This window comes from Cyprinus carpio, chromosome A11 (assembly GCF_018340385.1).
Source record: "Cyprinus carpio isolate SPL01 chromosome A11, ASM1834038v1, whole genome shotgun sequence".
NCBI classification, from domain to species: Eukaryota; Metazoa; Chordata; class Actinopteri; order Cypriniformes; family Cyprinidae; genus Cyprinus; species Cyprinus carpio.
The window spans coordinates 5603665-5625932 of NC_056582.1; the positions used below are offsets into that span (position 1 = coordinate 5603665).

A 22268-nucleotide genomic window follows, 5' to 3' on the forward strand; every position below is an offset into this window, starting at 1 on the left:
AATGTTCATCGGTTGCTATTTAGTGCTTTTATCGGTCCTATCACTCTGGATAATGTCATGACATGAGTTGGCATGTCTTTTCATAGCCAACTTAATCATATCTTATTAAGTATTACAAAATAATATTTCTTACATTTCTAGTTGCTTCAGCGAATCACTGAAGAAACATCTCTTAATGCTCTAACGTGTAATAACCTAATTTTAATTTGCACTAAATTATAGTTTTTGTCTGCTAAATGCAACTTTTGTGCCGAGACAAACAAGCGTTAACTGTCCTATGAGATGCAAACTCTTTATTAAAAGTTAAAATGGTAAACGATGAGTAAAGATAAGATATCGCTTCTTTCTACATGACAACTTAAATGCCTTTCTAAATCTCCCGTTTATTTTAAATCGAAAACGAAGAAAAATAATAATATCATTAGGCCTACGAACATTATTATGTCACGATTAACTAAAACAACTTCTAACAACACTATTATAAAAGAAAAAAGGGATTATAAAGAAATATAAACTTATTTTAGTTTTTTTTTTTTTTTTTTTTTTTTTTTTTTTTTATTAATCATCTTATTAATGCATCTTTTGTCATGTTAAAACGTTAAGAGCAGTAGGTGCTGGGTTTACAGGAGCTTTGCAATCTGACCAGAAGATGCTCACTCATGATGCATGCGAGATAAGCGCTTATCAGTCTCGAGCTTGCATCTCCAGCGCATTAAAAAAAAGAAAGAAACGAAACTTCTTTAGACTAATAAAGGCGAGTGTTAAGCTCGGCTGCTCCTTGCAACAGCATACTGTGGCAGACACGGTGACATTTCCATTTCACGTTGTCCATCAAAGGCGCAGTAGAGCCGCGCATAGCTGTCTCTGAGTTCTCACTGCGTCGAAGTAAAGTGTGCTACTGAATAGTGAAAGGCAAAGACTATTCTTATGTAAGATATGCATTTATTTCACACTCAGTTTTCTGGCAGACTTGTAAAATATGTTGTAGCTTATTTGATTATCAATTTATTTGTGCTGGTTTTTCTCTATTTTTAATATTTCCCCCATTTTTATATTAGCATATTCTCATCATTTTATATATATATATATATATATATATATATATATATATATATATATATATATATATATATATATATATATATATATATATATATATATATATATATATATATATATATATATATATATATATATATTTAAAGGGTTCTAAAGTTATTATTTATATATGCATGCATCAGATGCCAGGGTGCTCTCCTTCCGATTATTACCGGGGGTAATATTTCATCGGCGTGAGGCAATCTTTGTTCTTTGTGAAGATAATAAATGGCCTAATCGTTATCAGCTTACCGCTGGAGGTGTCAGGACCGAGCGAGGCTGGAAACAGGGTCCAAAGTGGCGCTGAATAAATTGGTGTTTCTTATCTCTCTCCCCCAGATTATCGCCGCCTTTTCAAACCGCCACAACAAATACATTCAATGCATCTAATGCATCATTTGAGGGGGAAGATCGCAGGGGTGATAGAGACAGATAGGCTACCCGAAGGAGAAATATTTACACATTTAACGTGTTCAGGCCAATATTAACTGGAGTTTCGAGCGAGTTCATTGGACGGGCCGAGGTACACGCGCTTAACATATCAATGCAGCCATTCTCATTCATATTGTAGCGCTACTGTTGATAGGTATCTGCGTGATTTTCTGTCTTGTCATTAGATCTGTCACGTGTTGAATTAGTTGTGAAATTAGCTTGTTTCATCCAAACACTTGTTTTGCTTTCTTTATCCGGTGGATATCAGCAGTATCGTTACACACCTTTTCACGTCTTTCTTGTGGGAAATAAAATCAATAGTGCTATAAATTAATTGAAAGACAGAGCTGAAAACACTTGGCACTGGCCAAATAGCCTATAGCCCTAATAGGTGATTTCTCGTTAGATTTCAATTAAAAACATTTTTTTCATATAATTATAGTAATCATATAAAGAGCATGTCACAAAGTGTAGGCTAGTATTTGTTTGTGAGAGTCACTTAAAGAAAATAAAAACAAGAAAGACTTTAGTCAGAAATCATTTTGGTTTGAGTGGAAACAGCTCTCATCAGTAGATCTAGAGTTATCTCCAGGAGTAGAGCTGTCGTTTAGTGTCCCGTAACTGAATATCAGCCATCCATTAGGCTTTAAAACAGCAGTGATCTCGTTTCATCACTAATGAACGCCTTAGTTAATTCCATTAACAACGCGTGTCCTGAAAGTGTAGACGTCATAATGCTTAAGAAGAATAAAAAAAAATCATCAGTTCAAATTTATTTTAAAATTTCCCGCGCTAACAGAAAAAAAAAAACAGCAGCTGTCTTAATTTTTTATAGTTAATTGAAAGTGGTGACAAAGTGTATATATTTTCTGATAATAAAAAAATAAAGTTGAAAATCTGAAAATAAGCCTACATAAAAACACGATTATTTAGAAAAAATAGAAATGACAGACATCATCGTTACGTTAAATGTGAATTAATGCGAAGGCTGAAATGATTATTTCTAGTTTGGAGAAGATGCTGGAGTTGGTGCAGCACAGATCACTGAGAGGCCCTTTCTGCCCACGAGAATGGATTTCTGTGCTTAACCGTGCTCTCGAAGTGAATTTTGTTATTTTAGAGAAAAGAGACAGGTTTCCATTTACAATCGAGAGGGGGACGCTGTGCATGTGAGTGACACTTATGACAAAAAGCGCCTTTTTCCAATATATACAAACTCCCCTTTTAATAAATCGGCATCTTCACCGGGCGCGCGCTCTCTGATGGTCTCCTCGGCAACTCAGATAACGGAGCAGCCGTTTTCCATATCTGCACCAGAGTCTATTATACCCCAGGATTAGCTCGTTTTCCGAAAAGGTCAGAGACAAAGTCATGAAACCTTGTATTTTCACCCTTCCCGCGAGTCCCTGCATATTCACTCGCATAGCATTCGCTCCTCGGTCATTCCATTTAGCTAATTTCATCAGGATAATTGCTTTTTTTTTTTTTTTAAAGTTGTGTGGGAACTGACTGTCTACATCACCCGTTTTATGTTGGAAAAATCCAAGTAGCTCGCAATGAGTGATTATACGCATCGAACCGTTTTGCTTTGTGATATAGTGACCTCTAGTGGTCAGAGTGCAATGTCTTCAGCTCCCACAATGCTTTTGAGACCAGAGGGACAGGATGCCAATTATAGGGGGTTGTTAGGGTCAAAAGATTGAGAGGGTGCAAAGTATATGCAAAGTTTCAGTACTACAAAAGTTAGAATACAAGTTCAAGTAAAAAAGCGCGAATAGTTGCTTTTGGGAGTAACCAAAACACAAGTAGCCTACTGTCGTTATTTATCACTGTATTAAATATTCACAAAATAAATCTAAAATTAAAAAAAAGAGAGTAAAACCCTGTTAGCTGCATGTTAAAAGTGCGCCAGATAACAACATGGGTTGCAACCAACTTAAACCGCGAAAATTACTGACGGAAATTTCTTTAAGAAACTGAACCTCCTACAAACTAATAGAATTGTTCGCACACTGCAGAGGGAGTAGCATGAAAAAGTAATAATGAATAAGTAATTATGAATACTAAAGGAGTGATAGTGAAATGCAGGAGTGAACCACGAAAGGGAAACTTTAACTTCGAGTGGAAAATCACAATTAAGTGTAGTCTACATTTTGTAAATCAAACACAAAATGAAAGAGAGAGAGAGAGAGAGAGAGAGAGAGAGAGCGTGAGGCCATTTCATGGATGGAATGTCCCAGGTGGGAATCCCAATAGCTGCAGAGGAAGTGTGCTGAGTTTTGGCAGGAAGAGGGCGCTGGGAGGGGTGGTCCTGACTGTGGGGGTGGGGGGGGGTTTCCTGATATTCCTCTTAACTGGCTCCAGCTCGCGGGTTCTCTTCCCTTCCCTGACCGTCCACTCTCTATAATACATGTCCAACTCACTCTCACCCCAGCATTCCTGTCTGCACTCTAAAACATCATCTTTCCAAAATCACTCCCTACAATCTCCCAGCATTGTTCTCTCTCTACTGATCTATGTTCAGCAACGACTCCTTATTTTCTCTTATCATGACCTCTTTATAAGCACTACATACTGATTTTGTCATTGTCTACTTTAAAAAAATAAAAAATATATGTTCAAGTTGGTCACACAAACAGAAAGCTACTTTGAAAGTGACTTCTGTGTGAGCAGCACTTCATTGACAGTGGAAAATGGACCGTGAAATTTAGTCTAAATGTGACCACACCTGTGCTCTGTATGTGAACAGTCTTCTCTTTCTTCTCATATTTTTTCTTTCTCCTCAGTAATTTTAGGAGAATCGTCTAAAACAAAGCTGATACTGACATGCTGCCTCTACTACCTTTAGACTGGTCAAAAGCAGGTAAAATTATTTGTTTTATGGTATTTTCAGGTATTAATAAAAAATAGAGGTTGAGCATGTAGGTCAGTGTGAGCTTTTCTTCTCGGTAAAGAGCTTTGTGTGGTCTCAGGCTGGTGCAGGTGGAAGTGAACTTCAGATGTTAGAGGACAGCATGACTGGCGGTCTGACACACAACTTGGTGGAGGGGTAAATAAAGAGTGAAACGGGAAGCAGCCGGCACAGGAGGTCACTTCCTATCTGTCAAACAGCTCCAAACCTCAGACTTTATCATGTGCCGGTGGGCAGCACACCTGGCCTCACCTTCACGTTCCGCTCTGACAGGTGGAGGGCAAATAGTTAATGCTGAAGTGCAGGATAGAAAAAGTAGAGAGGGATAAGGAGAGAGAGAGTATGAAGAGAGGATATGGAAAGATGTTTTGAAGTGTCTGGGGAGGTGAGAAGGAAAAGTCCTTTTGTCTCTACTGAGCTCAGCAGACTATCTAAGTTTCCTATCAGCAGTCGAGTAGCAGAAAAAAGCTGCCCTGGAAAACAGAAGGTTAGACTTGTGGCCAATGGGAAGTGACCTTGCCCTTCCAATCTGTCCAAGTTTGTGTGACAGATGGTTATGGTTGTGAAGACATTCAGAAAGAGTCAAATATGTACTAACATATCTCTCTCTCTCTGTGTGTGTGTGTGTGTCCTGAAGTGGTTGGGCTATTGTATAAGTATTTTGACAGGGAGCTTGGTTGAAACTACATTTGGAGTCATGCTGAGACAAAGAATAACACATACACACTCATGAAAAAAAAAAAAAAACATTAGACAGGGATCTGACACAGGCATGCTTCCTCCAGAGATGAATCAGGGGGCTGACTCCTTCTCAGAGCCCGGGGTGGAGGTGCTTTGATGGGATGCCATGTGGCAGAGATCAGGGGGTCTTAGCTGGAGCTCTGGACTGTAACACAAATGAGGCGGAGAGCAAAAGGATTAGACAATGATTAACACATATCTATTATGAAACCATACACTGTCTTTACACCTGTATAAAAACAATTTCATCTCACACACAGATATTTTATATGACAAATCAGAAAAGTAAAGTTGGATTTTTGGTTAAATGCCTCACATGAGGTCTGTGATGAATCCAAGCTCAATATAAGGACAGACTTAAAGAGTTGTCAAAAGCTTACTGGTGGGGACACTGAAGTCATGCGATCGTGGTGTATAACAATATTTTTTGGGGGGGAATAAGGGGAGGGTACAAGTGTCCTGATGTCATAATGAAGAAAAAGCCTTATTAAATGAATAAAATTCTTAATAATATTTTTTTCCTGCCATATCAAAGTTCAGCAGCTCGATAGATAGATAGATAGATAGATAGATAGATAGATAGATAGATAGATAGATAGATAGATAGATAGATAGATAGATAGATTCTGTAAAAATCTCCAGTATCATTTGTTTGAAGATGATGCATTTTTATCGAAAGCTCTGCTATTCAGACACATTAAATATTGTTTTTGAAACCACTGTATAGATTATTCTCAGCTAAACATCTACAGACAAGCACACACACTTGCACACAGGCAGCATTACTCTTTTCTATCTGCCTCTTTCTTCCGCCTGCCCCCACCTTCTTTTAGAAAGAATGTGTCTCTCGGCACCCAGGACCCAATCCTGCGTTTGAAGTATCACCGTCAGAGCTCTCCTTCCATCTTTCCGTCTCCCTCCGCGTCTCTTCCCTCCCCTCCCCTGTCGTGTCTGTCTATCTGTCAGCCGGACTCATCTCCACCCCCTGCAGCTGTGAGCAGGAAACAGACTGGTCCTTTGTGTCCCTCTGTTCCTGCCGTCCCTCGTCTTTTACCGCCGTGATCACACCTGCCACCTGTGCAGGGCACCACTCACCTTTCATCCTGCTCTCTCCTCTTTTTCTCTTACTAAAGCTCTGTCAGTGTGGAATGACCGCTGGACGGGCCAGTGCCTCTCACATACTCTATTGTTGAGCACTTTTCTAAACTGGCAATCGCTGTGGTCATGAGTGGACTTAAGTTAAGCTAAGTCACTTGAAGCTGTGCATTACACTGATTTTACCATGGGAAAGGAGGGTTTTAAATATCTAAATAACTGTACCCCAGTGTCTTATTGCTTTAATCTGTTGCTTCCATTATACAAAAGACTAATATTTAATAAATAGCTAATTTTATTGAATATACAGTGTGAAATGAAGATGGACACAGTTTTTATTTTATCCAGCTGTATTTACTCACTGCAACTTATAATATCCAAGTGAAAGATATAACACCAACATGTCAGTGAAGAGAGAAAAAAACAAAAACATGATCACTGAGTTGAAATATAGGATCACCCCCTTGTGTATTTACTTTGTTGAACCACTTTTTGCTTTAATTACAGCCTTTAGTCTGTTGGGATATGTCTCTACTAACATTGTACATCTAGACTTTGCAATATTTGCCCACTCTTCTTTGCAGAACTGCTCAAGTTCAGTTCAGTTTAATGTTGAGCGTTTGTGGACTGCAGTCTTCAAATCATTCCACAGATTTTCAATGAGGTTTAAGTCTGGGCTCTGATTAGGCCATGCCCTGGCAGAGGGCAGTAGATTTTCCATTTCTCCTTCTATCCTGACAAGTGCTCCAGTCGCTGCTGCAGAGAAGAAGAAGAAGAAAAAAAACATAACAGGGTATTACCACCTCTGTGCTTTATTGTAATGCTGTTATTTGGATGGTGAGCTGTATTGGATTTCCACCAGACACATTCTTTGGTGTTGAGGCCAAATAATTCAATTTTAGTCTCATCTGGTTCAGAATCTTCAAGGTGCATTTTGTCGTGACTGCATGTGGCCTTTCTTGAGGAGTTTTTTCTTGCAACCCTCCCATACAAGCCAGATTTGTGGAGAATGTGGGATATTGTTGTCACTTGCACACAATGACCACTCTTTGTCATAAATTCCTTCAACTGCTTCAGAGTTGCTGTAGGCCTCTTGGTCGCCTCTCTGACCAGTTTCGTCTTGGTTCTTTCATCCAGTTTGGAGCGACGTCCTGATCCAGGGAGGGTCTGTGTACCTTCCAATTTAATACATTTATTTAATAAATACATTTAAAAATGGTAAATATATGTGTATATACACATAGTATATTAAAAATGCATAGTTAAAAATGTATTTATTCACACCACCTTTCAAAAGTTTAGCATCAGGACAGTATTGAGCATAAGACACTTCTTTCGAAAACATTAAAAATTCTTACTGACCCCCAAGTATTGAACAATATTTATTTATAATATTATATTAAATATATTTATAATATAATATTTATAATATTATAATATTAAAAAATACATATATTTATTTAATTCTAATTTCAATCTAATCTAAAGGGAAAAATTTAAGTACTACTCATTACCTTAACTGTGCACTATTTACAGCTGTCAATGTAGAAAATTCAAAAATAGCTCATTTAATCAGAATTTAGCCTTAGTTTAATTTAAAGCCATAATGGAAAAGTATATTTTGGAGGATGTCCACCTTATGTGGGGATGTTTAGGGGTCATATATTCACCTGTGGAGGGGTGTCTGTTTCCTGTTAGACTGCTGGAGGTCTTTGTTTCTTGAATAAAGCTGGATAATTGCAAGGCTTTATGAGATTGAGCAGCTAGAAAATAATGGAAAACGATTAATTAGTTAAAATGGCTATTGAAAGTTTAATATAAAGTAGACATGAAATGTTGAAACAACATGAAATGCTACCCATTTTACATCTGTAATGGGACAAGGATGGGCTGTGTTTAAATCTAGGTGGGAAATTCTTGGGATTTTTAGGAATTGCTTGAATTGGAAAAAGTGTTTAAATAGTGACTCTTAACTAGCAGGTCTGTCTGATACTGTCACAGATAGTAGGGGAAAACAATGCTGAATGTAGCTAATCACATAATTTTGTATACTTAGCATAGAAAATTAGGAAAATCTGGTTACACTTTATTTTGAGGTGTCCTTGCACAAACAAGTACTGAGTGATATTAATTAAAACATGAACTTACAGGTTTAGGGTTAGTTGCTTGTAGTTATGCATAATTTACTATTAATACTATAGTAAGAGCATGTATAACAGGGACACCTTAAAATTAATCAACCACCATCTTTCCAAACTCTATGGTGTTTTGCCACAAATTCATCTTTCTCATGATAGAAGCTTTCATCTTCAACAATGTACAAAGCAAAACTATGCAAAAGAAAACATGAGCCATTAATAAGAAATAAAATTGCATTGATGATGGTTTGTACCAATATTATATGCTTTGTATAGTGCATTATTGGCTTAAATAATAAATAATTTCCATGCTAGATTTTAAGGATTTTATGTAACCTTTTGTGCAATAAATTGCTGGTTGACGTCAAATGTAAAAATCTGAATCTGGTAGCAGAAAAAGCAAGTGCGATTGGTGACTTCAACCGAAAAAGAAAGTGGTTGGTTTCAGAGGCAAATAATTGCATATTGATGAAAGATTATGATTCATATTCATATTTAAGTAGAAGACCTGCTTCAACAAAAAGCATCACTATGCCATAAACCAGCATCACATTTCATAATTACACAAATAAAATTCATAATTACAAAAAAAACACATTTAATGTAAAAACAAATCCTGATTAATAAGCAGAATATTTCTCTTTGCCGGCCCAAGTCAGGTGCCACAATGTAACCTTTCAAAAACACCCCTTTCATGTAGTTGCACAGCTTGAGGTTTTCTGACAGAGAGTGTGTGTGTATGTTTGTTTGCATGCATGTGTGCGTGTCATGGAGTGCGGACAGTGAAGGCGGTGTCTCTGTCACCGTGGTGATTTACGAGCGTGCTCAGTTGCAAGCTGCACAGTGCAGGATATTGTTCTCTGACACTGACGGGTCTCTCTGCAGGCTGTCAGGACGTGTGTGTGTGCAGGGGCTGCAGGTGAGCCCGGGCCGGCACAATCAATCAACGGTGGGTCAGTACAGTCTTGGGGCCTGGGACCACCTCACACTCGCCTCTATTGTGGGCGCTCTATCGTTAATGAACACCAGCCAAGTTGGGACTCTTTGTTTGGTGCTGGAGTCTTCTTGAGCTTCTTGAGCTTTCTGCCTGGGCTTTGAGAAACTGTCATTGAACTCTTCAGCTTGGAGTGCATGTGCACCCACCCTCCACCTCCCCCAACCCTCACATCCACCTCTCTTTCTCAGCTTTCATTGTGCACCACATCAGGATACAGTACTGCTGCTGGATTCCGGTTTCAAACAGAATTTAAGCTCCGGTCTGGTCAACAGCTAAACCGCAGCTTTGGCAGGAGCTGTACTGTATGTTCTAGATGAAGCTCTGATGGAGGGGCTTCACCCGTAACGACCCATTCTCATTCACCAATCAGCTCACGCTGGAAATCAAGACAAACCTCAACGTGTCTGCATGCACGGCCTTATTATCTCAAATATCTGACATGTGGCTCAAACTCAAGATGTGTGATGAAAAGTTGTTTCTTTAAGCAATAAGGTATGAGAGGCTGCGCTATATCATGAATATAACATGAATGGAACACTGTATTGACCAATCAGCATCCAGGATCCGAATTAGGAGTTAAAATTATAAACATCAAATTAAAGTTTCACATCTAAAGACAAATTCAGTGCAAAACTCACCACAACACTATATACTAAGTTGTAGATGGCTTGCAGGGTGTTGCTATGTGTTTGCTAGGGTGTAACTAGGTGGCTACTTACTAAACCAAGTCAAAAAGAGCCCAATAATTCCCTGTTTGTCTGTAGATCTCTGCCAGTGTTTTTTTTTTTTTTTTTTGGCATGATGTTTCATCAAAAAAGTCACGCAAAATAAATCATGAATTACATAATAAATAAAATTAATAATTATATAGAATAATAAAGTAGTTACACTACCATTCAAAAGTTTGGGGTTTGTAAGATTTCATTGTTTTGGAAAGAAGCCTCTTATGCCTAAGGCTGCATTTATTTGATCACAAAATAAATAAATATTTAAGATTTGGCTTATATTAAGATTTCAGTGTCACATGATCCTTCAGAAATCATTCTATGCTGTTTTGCTGCTCATTTCTTACTATTATCAACGTTAAAAATAGTTTGTGGGAACTGTGATCTGTCTAAAATAATAAAAAAAGTATTTCTTAAAAAAAAAATAATAATAATAATATAAATAGTACTGACCCCAAACTTTTGAATGGTAATGAAAAAATAAAAATAAATTAAATAATTACAAAATCAGTACATGCACAGTTATGTCAGTATTGCCCATGTGTTACAGAATACTCTCACTTCAGTATGACCCAAACTAATGTACTGACAGATGTTATCAAGTTCTGTAACTGTAAACATGTGAGCTATAGCAGGAGTATGTAATGAACATTTAAAAAAACACAAGCATACAGCAATTCTAGAAAAGTTTCTGTTTGTGTTCTGTTCAGCATTCACACATGACCTTTGACTTTCACAAAAGCCATTTTGACAGCATTTTGTCTGCGAATGTGTGAGAATGAGCGTTTCGCAGGGTTTCCCACCCTCCGGTGTGCAACACTAACCACAAACACAGAGTGCGTGCCATTGTAAGTGTCCGGTCGCTCTAAGCATCAGTGCTAACAGACATTGTCTTGGTTTCCCTCCAGTGTGTATTTTCAGAATGATTATTGTACAGCATATACAATATGTCTACGTTATCATGGAGACGAGAATGGTTCTTGTTGTTTTGGCACAGGAAATGGCCCTGTGCTGACCAGTGATGACCTCATGAAGGTGATGACCTCAGGTTGGCCTTTGCCAGCTTCTTGGGTTTGGCTGAGAATTGGTTCCTGGACATGATGTGCTAGTCCTGTATAGAAGCACTTTGTAGTAAGGTCATTTTAATGACACAGTGCTATAAAATAGTGTAAAAATGGTAACTCTGCCCCTTTTGGGCATAGATGTTCTTTTTAACCCTTACTTTGTACATCAGAGGCGTTAAAATGTTAACTAGGGCTAACATAGCCCATGGTTTAGATTCAGGTTGAGATAGCTCGAGTATGTTCTCATTCCGCTGCTACAGTGTTTTTAGATCTTTTTGTCAGATGTTACTATGGTACATTGAAGTATAATTACAAGAATTTCATAAGTGTCATTTGTGGGTTTTTGTTTGTCCACCTGCTTCTTATGGACTGACCACAAGTTCTCAATGGGGAGTTTCCTGGCCATGGACCCAAACTTAGTTCCCCGAGCCATTTAGTTATCACTTTTGCCTTATGGCAAGGTGCTCCAGCATCCTGGAAGAGGCATTGCTCCTCACCAAACTGTCCTTGGATGGTTGGGAGAAGTTGCTCTCGGGGGATATTTTTGTAACATTCTTTATTCTGTGTTCTTAGGCAAAATTGTGAGAGAGCCCACTCCGTTGGCTGAGAAGCAACCCCACGTGAATGGTCTCAGGATGCTTTACTGTTGGCATGACACAGGACTCATGGTAGCGCTCACCTTTTCTTCCCTGGACAGGCTTTATTCCGGTTGCCCCAAACAATCAGAATGGGGATTCATCAGTGAAATTGACTTTACCCCATTCCTCAGCAGTCCAATTTCTGTACCTTTCGGAGAATATCAGTCTGTCCATGATGTTTTTCCTGGAGAGAAGTGGTTTCTTTGCTGCCCCTTTCTTGACACCAGGCTGTTGTCCAAAAGTCTTGGCCTCACTGTGCATCCAGTTGCACTCACTCATTCCTGAACAAGCTCTGCACTGGTAGTGCCCCGATCCCGCAGCTGAATCAACTTAAGGAGACGGTCCTGGCACTCACCGGACTTTCTTGGGTGCCCTGAAGCCTTCTTCACAGCAGTTGAACCTTTCCCATTTAAGTTCTTGATGATCCGATGAATGATTGATTTAGGTGCAGCCTTATCCTTGCCTGTGAATACCTTTTTGTGCAAAGCAATGATGACTGCACACGTTTCCTTGCAGGTCACCATAGTTAACAGAGGAAGAACAATGATTTCAAGCACCACCCTCCTTTTAAAGCTTCCAGTCTGTTATTCTAACTCAACACTCTCACCTGTGTTAATGAGAGAAACACTGACACGATGTCAGCTGGTCCTTTTGTGGCAAGGCCGAAATGCAGCGGAAATGTTTTTGGGATTAAGTTCATTTTCATGGCGAAGATTCATTGCAATTAATTGCAATTCATCTGACCACGCTTCATAACATTCTGGAGTATATACAAATTGCCATCATAAAAACTAAGGCAGCAGACTTTGTGAAAATTAATATTCGTGTCAAAACTTTTGGCCAAGGCAGTATACATGCTAATAGTGCCCTCCTGTGGTCATAACATGCAAACTCATTATGCGGATGAGTAGACTGCATTTCTTTTTCACCAGCAGACCAAACCATATGAGCTACAAATATATAAAAAAGCAAGACTAATTTGACTTCTTATTATGTGACTGAATTAAGTTTTGGGAACATGCTAATTCCAAACAGACTTATTGGTAACTGAGCCTTTTGCTAAAAAGAGGTTTATTACACAGTATACAGTGAGAGAGAGAGATAGCTTCTAACATTGTAGCAGCAACATTAAAAATAAAGTACCAAATAAACTTTGTGATCTGTTGTGTTGCAAAGTATTCAAGTGTCAATTTCTTACATCCCAAAGAATTATTCATGCTTGCAGTTTTGCTTAAGAACAAGACACAGCTCAAATATATTGTTTTTAATGGGAAAAAATATTTATGGAAACAATGACAGTAATTATAGAAGCTGATTTTTTTTAGTTAGATAAAATGTCAGGTGTCTTATGGCCTGAAGTAGAAATGTTCTTCTTTGCAGACAGTTGAGTAAATGAAAAAAAAAAAAAATAAACAAAATATTCACATCACAGGTCTTGTTTTACACGTTATTTATTCACGGACTGAAAACATTTTACCAGCAAAATCGGTCACATTTACCCTTGGCGTACAAAAATCAATCTCATTCATGTCATTCATTGTAGAAATTAAATGCATCATTTACAAAAAAAATGAAAAATCACACAAAAATGTGAAATAAAACCCCAATAGAAAATTTCCAAACATGAGAATATCAGCGGCAACCTTTTCAGTATCTGATGTCCCATAATCATGTTCTATTCTCGGTCTCTCTTTTTTCTTTTTTTTGGAAACAATAAGTGCAGACATTTTTCAGGTGAGGGTTATAGAGCTAATTTCAATTCAAACCCAACTCCAAAACTGCAAATGAATATTAAAGGAACCGGTCTGCTGGATTGTGTGAATGAAGACTGCATTAGACATTCAGAAACTTGAAACTTAAAAAAAAAAAAAAAAAAAAAAAAAAAAAGACCCCTCTTCCAATCACACACATTCAGCAACACAAAACAACATGCACATCCTGCAAAAATCACTTTCACGTCCTCCGAAGACACAAACATGATGTTCACAGAATGATACACATTGTTTGTGAGTGTACACTATTGATCTGTCAGTCCAGTCTGAGTGCAGGTGACTGTTTCTGAGGGCGGTGACTGTTTCCTGGCCCGGCTGAAGACTGGATCTCTGATGTTTGGTTTACAAGGCATCCAGAAGGTTGTCGATGCGGCTGACCAGCTCCTGCCTCTTGCCTGACAGGGTTTTATCAGACTCGATGTAGGCGTCCTTCTTCACCTTTCCAGCCACCAGGCGTTCCGCCTCCTGACAGGATCGGCACACCAGATCCTTCAGCTGGCTGTCCAACTTCTGTATCTCACCAACCTGCAGATGGAGAGACCGAAAACATTTAGAGCTTGCAGCAACATTTTGGAATAAGTTAAAAGATGGGCTTTGTGATGACTCTACTTTTTCAGCCAGATCGGAGCCCTCTGATTTGAGACGGGCTTGTAATGCACTGATGTCATTGGAGAGGGTGCGGTGTTCGGCCTCCAGGGTCTTGCGGCCGCTGTTCAGTGCTCCGGTATCGCGGGACTGCTTGTAGCGGTTCACAACTTCGTCCATGTGGCGGTACAGACCTAGACGCTTGTTCACCAGAGTCAAGACCTGCTCGGTGATGGAGGCCACCTTCATGCGCACCTCTGCTGCTGGATCCTAATGGAGGAAACCGACAACTTAGTTTACAATGTGACACCTTCGGTCACTTCAACAATACTGTGTGCTCCAGACGCACCTTTGTGATCGAGAAGTCGAGGCGCACGTAGATGATGACAGTAAAAAAGAGGATGTAGAACGCTCCCACCACTAACAAAGGCTCCTGCAGCATCAGGATCTTATTGAAGTTGTAGTGGACCTAATGAGAAAGACGGTTAATACTCACTTTTGGGGTTACTCAACTGGTTCACTTTTTGAACAAGAACATTTTTGCTGACATTACCATCACAAAGCATTTTTGGCACTTTGTAACAACTTTACATGCACTTCAATTCCATTGGAAAAATCTGAAGCTACTGAGCAAATGCACCTGTACTTTAAAGGAGGAGTAGAATTGGCATAAATAATGATAAAAGGACAACGGGCCACATTCATGAAACACGAGCAGAACTAATTTGTGTGTAAATTGTTCAAAAATTCGAATTCATGAAAATGTTTGTATTTTCAAAATGTTAGTTGGTAAGAAAGAAATGTGCAAAATGTTTTTTTTTTTTTCGTCTATTGCATATTTATTTATTTATTTATTTTTTAGCTGAGAGTTGAAAATGTTTAACTTTGGGTAAAATGCAGTGTTCATCACTGTCACTTTTACCCAGCCGTCCAATCAGTGGAGGGGGGCGGGACAGATACTACACTGATCAACCATCCTAACTTTGGAGAAGTTAATATTGCTGGTTACTGCATTTTAATATTCTGTAATACAATCAAAATGAGAAGCTAGTAATACATTAATGCTGTGGATGTTTCAAATCATAGCATAAAAAGCTTCTCAGCTGGAAAAACCCTGTGCCACCAAAGCGTTCTGATGCGCCACCAGCTGTCCATTTTCAGAAGTGCACCTGGCATTTTTTCAGCTGGCTAAAAATGCTTTGATGGACAAACTTTAATTGGATATTTATTCTCAGGCATATGGCCTACTGTTTCTGTGGCTCAGTAGTAGAGCAATGCATTAGCAGCGCAAAAGGTTGTGGGTTCGAATCCCAGGGAACACATACTGGTAAAAGAAAATAATGTATAGCCTGGATGCGCTGCAAGTCGCTTTGGATAAAAGTGTCTGCTAAATTCAAAAATTTAGTCTTTTTTTTTTTTTTTTTTGCATTTATGCAATATACTGGAGCCAAACCTGAGAAGGGATTCCAGAAGATTCCACAGCATTCCTGGACACATAACTTCCATAGTAATTTACACTAATTGTGTGCACATGCATCCTATTTATGAATGACTGGAATCCATTAACATACACATGCTTAACTATGAAATCTGATGTTTTTCGAAGCATTTGTGATTCCGGAGGACAGTTTTCGGGAAGGTATGTTTTACGGGGAAATTACTACGCAGGTTTCATGAACGAGGCCCAATGTTTCTACATGTGCTTTGACCTTGTTGTGAGTTTTCTATGCAAGTCTTAGCTTACCACAACATCCTGAATGTGCTGCTCCACCAGATTGTTCTTGGTGGCCACCAGCACAGGTCTGCCGAAGGTGTCCAGGTAAGTGTAATGCAGCTCGTCCTGGCTGCGGGTGATGTAGTAAGTATCCACCACGATAATACTTCTGAAAAAAGAAAACAACAGAGTAGTGGTAAACCACCAAATCAAACTTGATGATTTTGATTGTGAGATATGCTCATGCTAAAGCATATCAGATGCTCACCTGGCTCCTTCAGGAAGGATCAGTTTCACAGTCAGTTGGTCAATAACCTGGTCATCATAGATATGATCGACCAGACGCATTTTCAGGGCATACTGATCTCCTAAACGACAAAAGGATGCATGCCATTATAAAGGGTTTAATTTAATAGAAAATGTTTTTAATCTGTTAACTTGATACCAGACACCCACCGAGATTGTAGAGATATTCATAGCTGGGAAGATTATAACCAATGATGTAATGTGTTTTCCAGCCACCGAACAGCGGGAAACGGGGACGGATTTCAACCTCTACGGAATCATCTAGAACTTGGAGGTGAGAGGTGGAGATGTTCCCGATCTCATCACGGTAATACACGTCCTGAGCAGAGGCTGGGAGGATGGTCTGCAGGAAGACACAGTAAGCAAGCTGAAGAACACCAAATGTTCCTTCTACTCAATCTAGTTTAAAGCTTCATTTAAGATCTGTGTGCTAAATAAAAATAAATGAATAGCTCTGACCAAAACAGAATTGTTTAGAGTTGGCTGCTGGGACGCCACCTTTGGCTGAGCGAGCATGTTGGACCAGCTGTCATTTTGCTTAATTCTTTAAAGAGTTTCAAAAAATGAATACAAATAAGAGAGCGTTAAGACACCTTGAAAGATTTGACTGATGAAATGCCGCTGTCAGACTGTCTCTGGTAGTCATAGCGGGAGAAAGGCCCCTTCAGGTAAGCACCGGTGTGTCTCAGGTCGATGGTTTCCTCCACAGCGATGTTGCCCCAGTGAGAAACCTCGATGGTGCGAGTGATGCTGCTGATGGTGAGGAAGGGTGTGTTGTTCTCATAGTGGATCTTCATGTCATCCTACAAACCAGCAGTTTTCAAAATGTTATACACTACCATTCAAAAATATGAGGTCAGTAAGAGTTTTTATTTTTTTTTGCTTTTGAAAAAAAAAAAAAAAAAAAAAAAATTATATATATATATATAGAAAAAAAATAAAAGCATTAAATTGGTCAAAAGTGACAGGAAAGACATTTAAGTTACAAAAATGTCAAATGCTGTTCTTTCAAACATTCAAATCATGGAAGTAAAAAGTATTTTACTGTTTACAACATTGATAAATGTTTCTTGAGCAGCAAAACAGCATATTAGAATGATTTCTGAAGGATCATGTGACACTGAAGACTGAAATAATGGTGCTGAGAATTCAGATTTGCATCACAGAAATATATTCTTTAAAAAATAACGATGAGCAGAAGAGAAAACAGACTGACCCTGAACTGTTTTGTATGTAAAAACAAAACTCAAGTGATGTATTGTGTAAATTAATTTCATAGTTACCAGGTGATGACAATATCATCATGTAAACACACAGTACAACACGTGATTATTATGGTCAGTCACCTGGCTGAAGGGAGGAACATCTTTGAACGGCCCATATTCAATGGACTCCTCGCTCTTGGTGGGGTTGCCCAGCTTGGTGTAGCTCTCCACAGTTTTGGAGGCCAGGCGGACGCGGGTGGTCTGGGAGCGGGTGGGGTATGGGGAGTACAGGTAGTGGTTCCCCTGGAAGACCACCAGCTGTTGCTCAGCCTGGGTGATGTGAGAGGGGAAGGGTTTCAGCACGTGACTGAACACGGTCTCAACCTTCACCCGCAGTTTAGCACCCGGAGCAAGAGACGACGGTAACTGTGCCTCGAAGAATTTACCACTGCAGGAAGAGAAAACAAAAACGTCTGAGCTGTAAATAATATATACACACAACTCCAAGAAAAGGAAATATTTTATATACACACCAAGAGAAATGAATCTTGTAGTCTAAACAGCAACACACAATGCTTAATCTGATGCCTACATGATTAATCGCTTTATAATCGTTATCACGATCACAAAGGGTTTATATCCCCCATCTTAAATGGATGCATTTTATGCAGAGTGTTTTACTTAATCTTCTCAACCTGGCAACCATGTGCACTTGCTCTCTCTGCACTGGTGGGAACAAAGAAAAAAAACATGTTGAAAACATCTGAAAGTTTAGCGATCTCCATTGCAATATTCTGCTCAAATTAAAGCTTAATACAGCAGTTTGTGATGATTCTAGAAGCCACTTGTGCTGTTTGCTATAACTAAATCAGTGAGCAAAGTGTAAGAAATCCAAACACATCTCTTCAAATACAGTAGTCAACAATTGAAGCGGATCAAAAAAAAAAAAAGTTAACCAAAGTTGTCCTAAGACAAGAACGCGTACGGTTTTGTTTTTAGGACAACTTTGATGAAAGGCTTTGATCCACTTCAAATGCTGCCTACTCTATATTGTCTGCAGCTGTGCTTGCTGGGTTTTGTAGTTGTTGTTTTAACAGAAAATCACTGACATCATTGGAATTGTTGGAATAAATATTAGGAATTTCACTGCTTAAATTCTGCAATAAAAATGTATATTTATTTTACATGATATTTACTGAAACACAAACTAAAAAAGAATTCATTTGAAAAAAAAATAGTTAAAAAAAATGTATAGTTTAGCATGATCTGTCAGTTTTATATCGTGATCGATATAAAAAAAAACCAAAAACAAAAAAAAAAAAAAAAAAAAAAAAAAAGATCGCCCACCCTTAGTTTAACAGCTTCTTGAGTCTGTAAACTGCAAGGCCTTTTCAGAAGAGGATAAAAAATGAAAAAGAATAATAAGCAAACACCATATCCAACATTACACTCAGAAATCTGGTAAGTGTGAAATCACATTTTCCTCAAATAAAGACCAGGTAATGTTAATTTTACATACAGTATACAGTAAACATGATAAGACATAGCTGGAAACTGGATGTAGTGCAGCACAGTTTGAAGCTGATTGCTCATGTGTCCAGTGACAGCTGAAGCCTCCGGTCCACATCCAGCTCACACAGCGTGGATCTTTTGCACACAGTGTGCAGCCCTAATTCAAATTCAGTTTTGTTGGCACAGTGAACAGTCTAATACTGATGGTTTCCTCCAAGTGTTTACCTTTGGCCATGGAGAGTTGTCTCTTTCAGCTCCAGACCTTCATCCTCCTCTTCCTCCCCCTTTACCTGAGAAGATAAAAACTTGCCTTAAAACCAGAACGATTTTTTAATATGCATTCTAAAGTAAGAAAAACAGGGCAAATCCATTCATAACCCTAAACTATGTTCAGGCTTAAACACAAGCCCTTTGTCTACAGATCAAAGTCAGCTGCATGCAAATGAGCGCTTGGTGTGTGGATTCAGTGCCTGTCAAAAAGCTGATTACGTACACTTTTAAGCACGAGAAACCTTTTATTTAAAGCAAGAAAGCCAAATGACTCTGGATACGTGCTTCTGTATAACACTGCAGTAGAGATCGTGCACGGAAGTGAATTGTGCGTCCAGAGCTTACGTGTCACGCTGGCACTGACAGAGCAAAGCGGAAGTGCGCTGAACACCCACTGCTAATGCTAACTACTGCATAAAACACCTCAATAACGCTAAGTGCATCATATTATAATTCATGCAAAGTATTGAACTGAACCAGCATTACATCTTAACTACGCTGATTAAGTGTTACGTCAAATTTTCTTTGCAAATTTAGCAGAATACTGCAGCTAGCTCAGGCTACAGGTTGCACTACCTTTTGTGTCTGTGCTAAAAAAAATACGGTTCAGAAATAATGTATATTTAATTGACTTACAGATGCACCGATGAAGGCAAGGTGCGGCGCGAGCTCGGCCTCCAGCGCGAGCGTCAAGCTGTTGACGCGCGCGGCTCCGTGATTCGCGAGCTGAATCTCCGCCGTGATCTTGGCGAGGTGCGAGCTCAGGTCCAGCGTGCGCTTCACGTCCTCGTTCACCAGTCCGTCCGCAAGCGCCGACGCGCAGAAAACACACGACACCAGCACGAAAATCGCCGCACCGCCGCTCCACATGGTCTTGTCTTTATATGCGGTGTTTTTGGAGGTTAATGAATCTAATTAGTCCTGTCTAATGAACGTGTTTGCGCGTGCAAGTGAGGCCTCGCGCTGCAGAAGCTGCTCCTGAAGGATGACGCTTCATTCATTCCCTCCGGAGTGACGTCACCAACATGGCGGACGGTGACTGGATCATAGATAAATATAGAGGTAGATGCCTCTTTAGCGACTGTTTCTATGAGCGCTATACAAATGAGGTATCTACCTGTATACATATCTATGGATTGAACCTACATTTCAAAGGAATAAGTACATGGATACTTTTCCTGCTGAAAGTTTGTGGAGTAAACAGGGATAAAACGTATAGTTACTCCCAGCAAGGATGTAAACTGATAAAAAGTGACAGCAAAAGCATTAATCATGTTACAAAATATTTCTGTTTAAAATATATGTTGTTCTTTTGACCTTTCTAGTCATCCAAAAGTAAGTCTCCATGAACAATTAAAGCAGCACAACTGTTTGCAACATTGATAATAATTAACGAGTAACGGAATTATGTAATTTAACTACAAAATAAAAGTAACAGTAATCTGTTACAGAGAAAAATAAAATTGTAATTCAATTACAGTTACTTGTAAAAAATGTTAACGATTACAAAGGGGGTTACATCTGAATATTTTCATACATGGGTCAAAGACATTAATATGTCCGCATCAAAATAAATGTACATAAGTGATTTTCTGTCCATAGAAAGCACATTAAAAGTAAGTAAAATGTCTACTTTTAAGGTTTCAAATACGTTTTTGGAGAATAAAATGTCAAAATTTGGTTGAAATAATGTTACATTGTCATTCAGTGTAACACAATATTTATGCAAAAATTCAAACAACATGCTTATTCTGACGTGTACATATTAAAATATCTAAAAGAATAATGGAGCATACAAAATTTTATTGTGTTTTAAATTAGTAAAAAAATTCTTACTGACAAATGGGCAAAACCTAGGATAGTGACAAATGTTAAAAATGTAAAATTATAACTAATTAGTATTTGGGGTGAAAGTAATTAGTCTTTTAATATGTCATAAATTGATTTTTGTTGTAAATATGCCTGACAAGACTGTTACACTGAATGACATTTTACTGGGTGTCTTCTGTAAATCAGGGGAAAATGTATGATATTTATTTTTTGCTCAGAAAAATAAAAACAAAACTGCAATTAAATAAAACAGAAAACTTTTTGCATTTTTGGGGGGAAAACTACAACAGTTTGAAGCAGTATTACACTTTTTTTTTATGCTTAAACACTTTTTTGTCTTTGACCCACATACACAGATTTGATTGATTCTTCCCCAAATTGGATTGACTGCTTTAAAATATGAGACACCAATGTTTCAGGAGTTTAGGACACATGCTTATTCAATAACTGTTTTATTTAATAGGCTATTTGGGTTTATGTATAGTATATGCTTTATTTTTAAGATTAACTGTTTTTAACTATGCAAAGATTTGATTTAAAAAACGGTATTATAGCTATCTTGTTATGATTTTAAATCTGTATTTAACCTCAGAACGATCTCAAAGTAAAAAGAGGTGCTAAAGTCTGATTTTGTGGTGGCTGTGCTTTAAAATTACATTATTATAATCTTAATTCAAGTGATGAAGGACTTTGAAAGTCTGACAGTAATCGGTGTACTACTGTAAGGTTAACCCTGCCTGGTTTAAATGTTTCAAAATGATTAACAGAAATCAGTAGCCTAACATTACTTTAATAATGTAATTGAAATAGTTACACTACTTGTTACATTTTAAATAGGGTAACTTGTTATCTGTAACCTATTAAATTTACAAAGTAACCTTCCCAACACTGGATACTAATGAGAAAAGTTTCTTGAGCAGCAAATCAGCATATTAGAATGATTTCTGAAGAATCATGTGACACTGAGAAATGAAGTAATGATGCTTAAAATTCTTTACCATCACAGCAGTAAATTACATTTTAAAGTATCAAACTATTAGATACTATAGTGATGTATCATGATATAATAGTATTTAATAATATAAATGCTTTTATTGTTAAACAAATGTAGCCTTGGTGAGCATAAGTCTTATAAAAAAATAAAAAAAATCCAAACTTTTGAAAAGTATATATATATATATATATATATATATATATATATATATGATGTTTTTGTAGATGTACAATAACCATTG

General features: G+C 38.1%; 1 protein-coding gene across 1 annotated transcript; it reads right to left on the reverse strand.

The window, feature by feature from the left end:
• Positions 1–13088: 13088 nt before the first annotated feature.
• On the reverse strand, positions 13089–20220 carry LOC109056956 (dolichyl-diphosphooligosaccharide--protein glycosyltransferase subunit 1-like). The gene is made up of 10 exons (XM_019074145.2): positions 19840–20220; positions 19159–19223; positions 17563–17869; positions 16810–17019; positions 16367–16559; positions 16179–16278; positions 15941–16079; positions 14546–14665; positions 14221–14466; positions 13089–14136 (listed from the first exon to the last, which is right to left on the reverse strand). Exons 1-10 carry the CDS (start codon positions 20071–20073, stop codon positions 13954–13956), a joined length of 1797 nt encoding a protein of 598 aa, XP_018929690.2. The 5' UTR covers positions 20074–20220; the 3' UTR covers positions 13089–13953.
• Positions 20221–22268: the final 2048 nt, after the last annotated feature.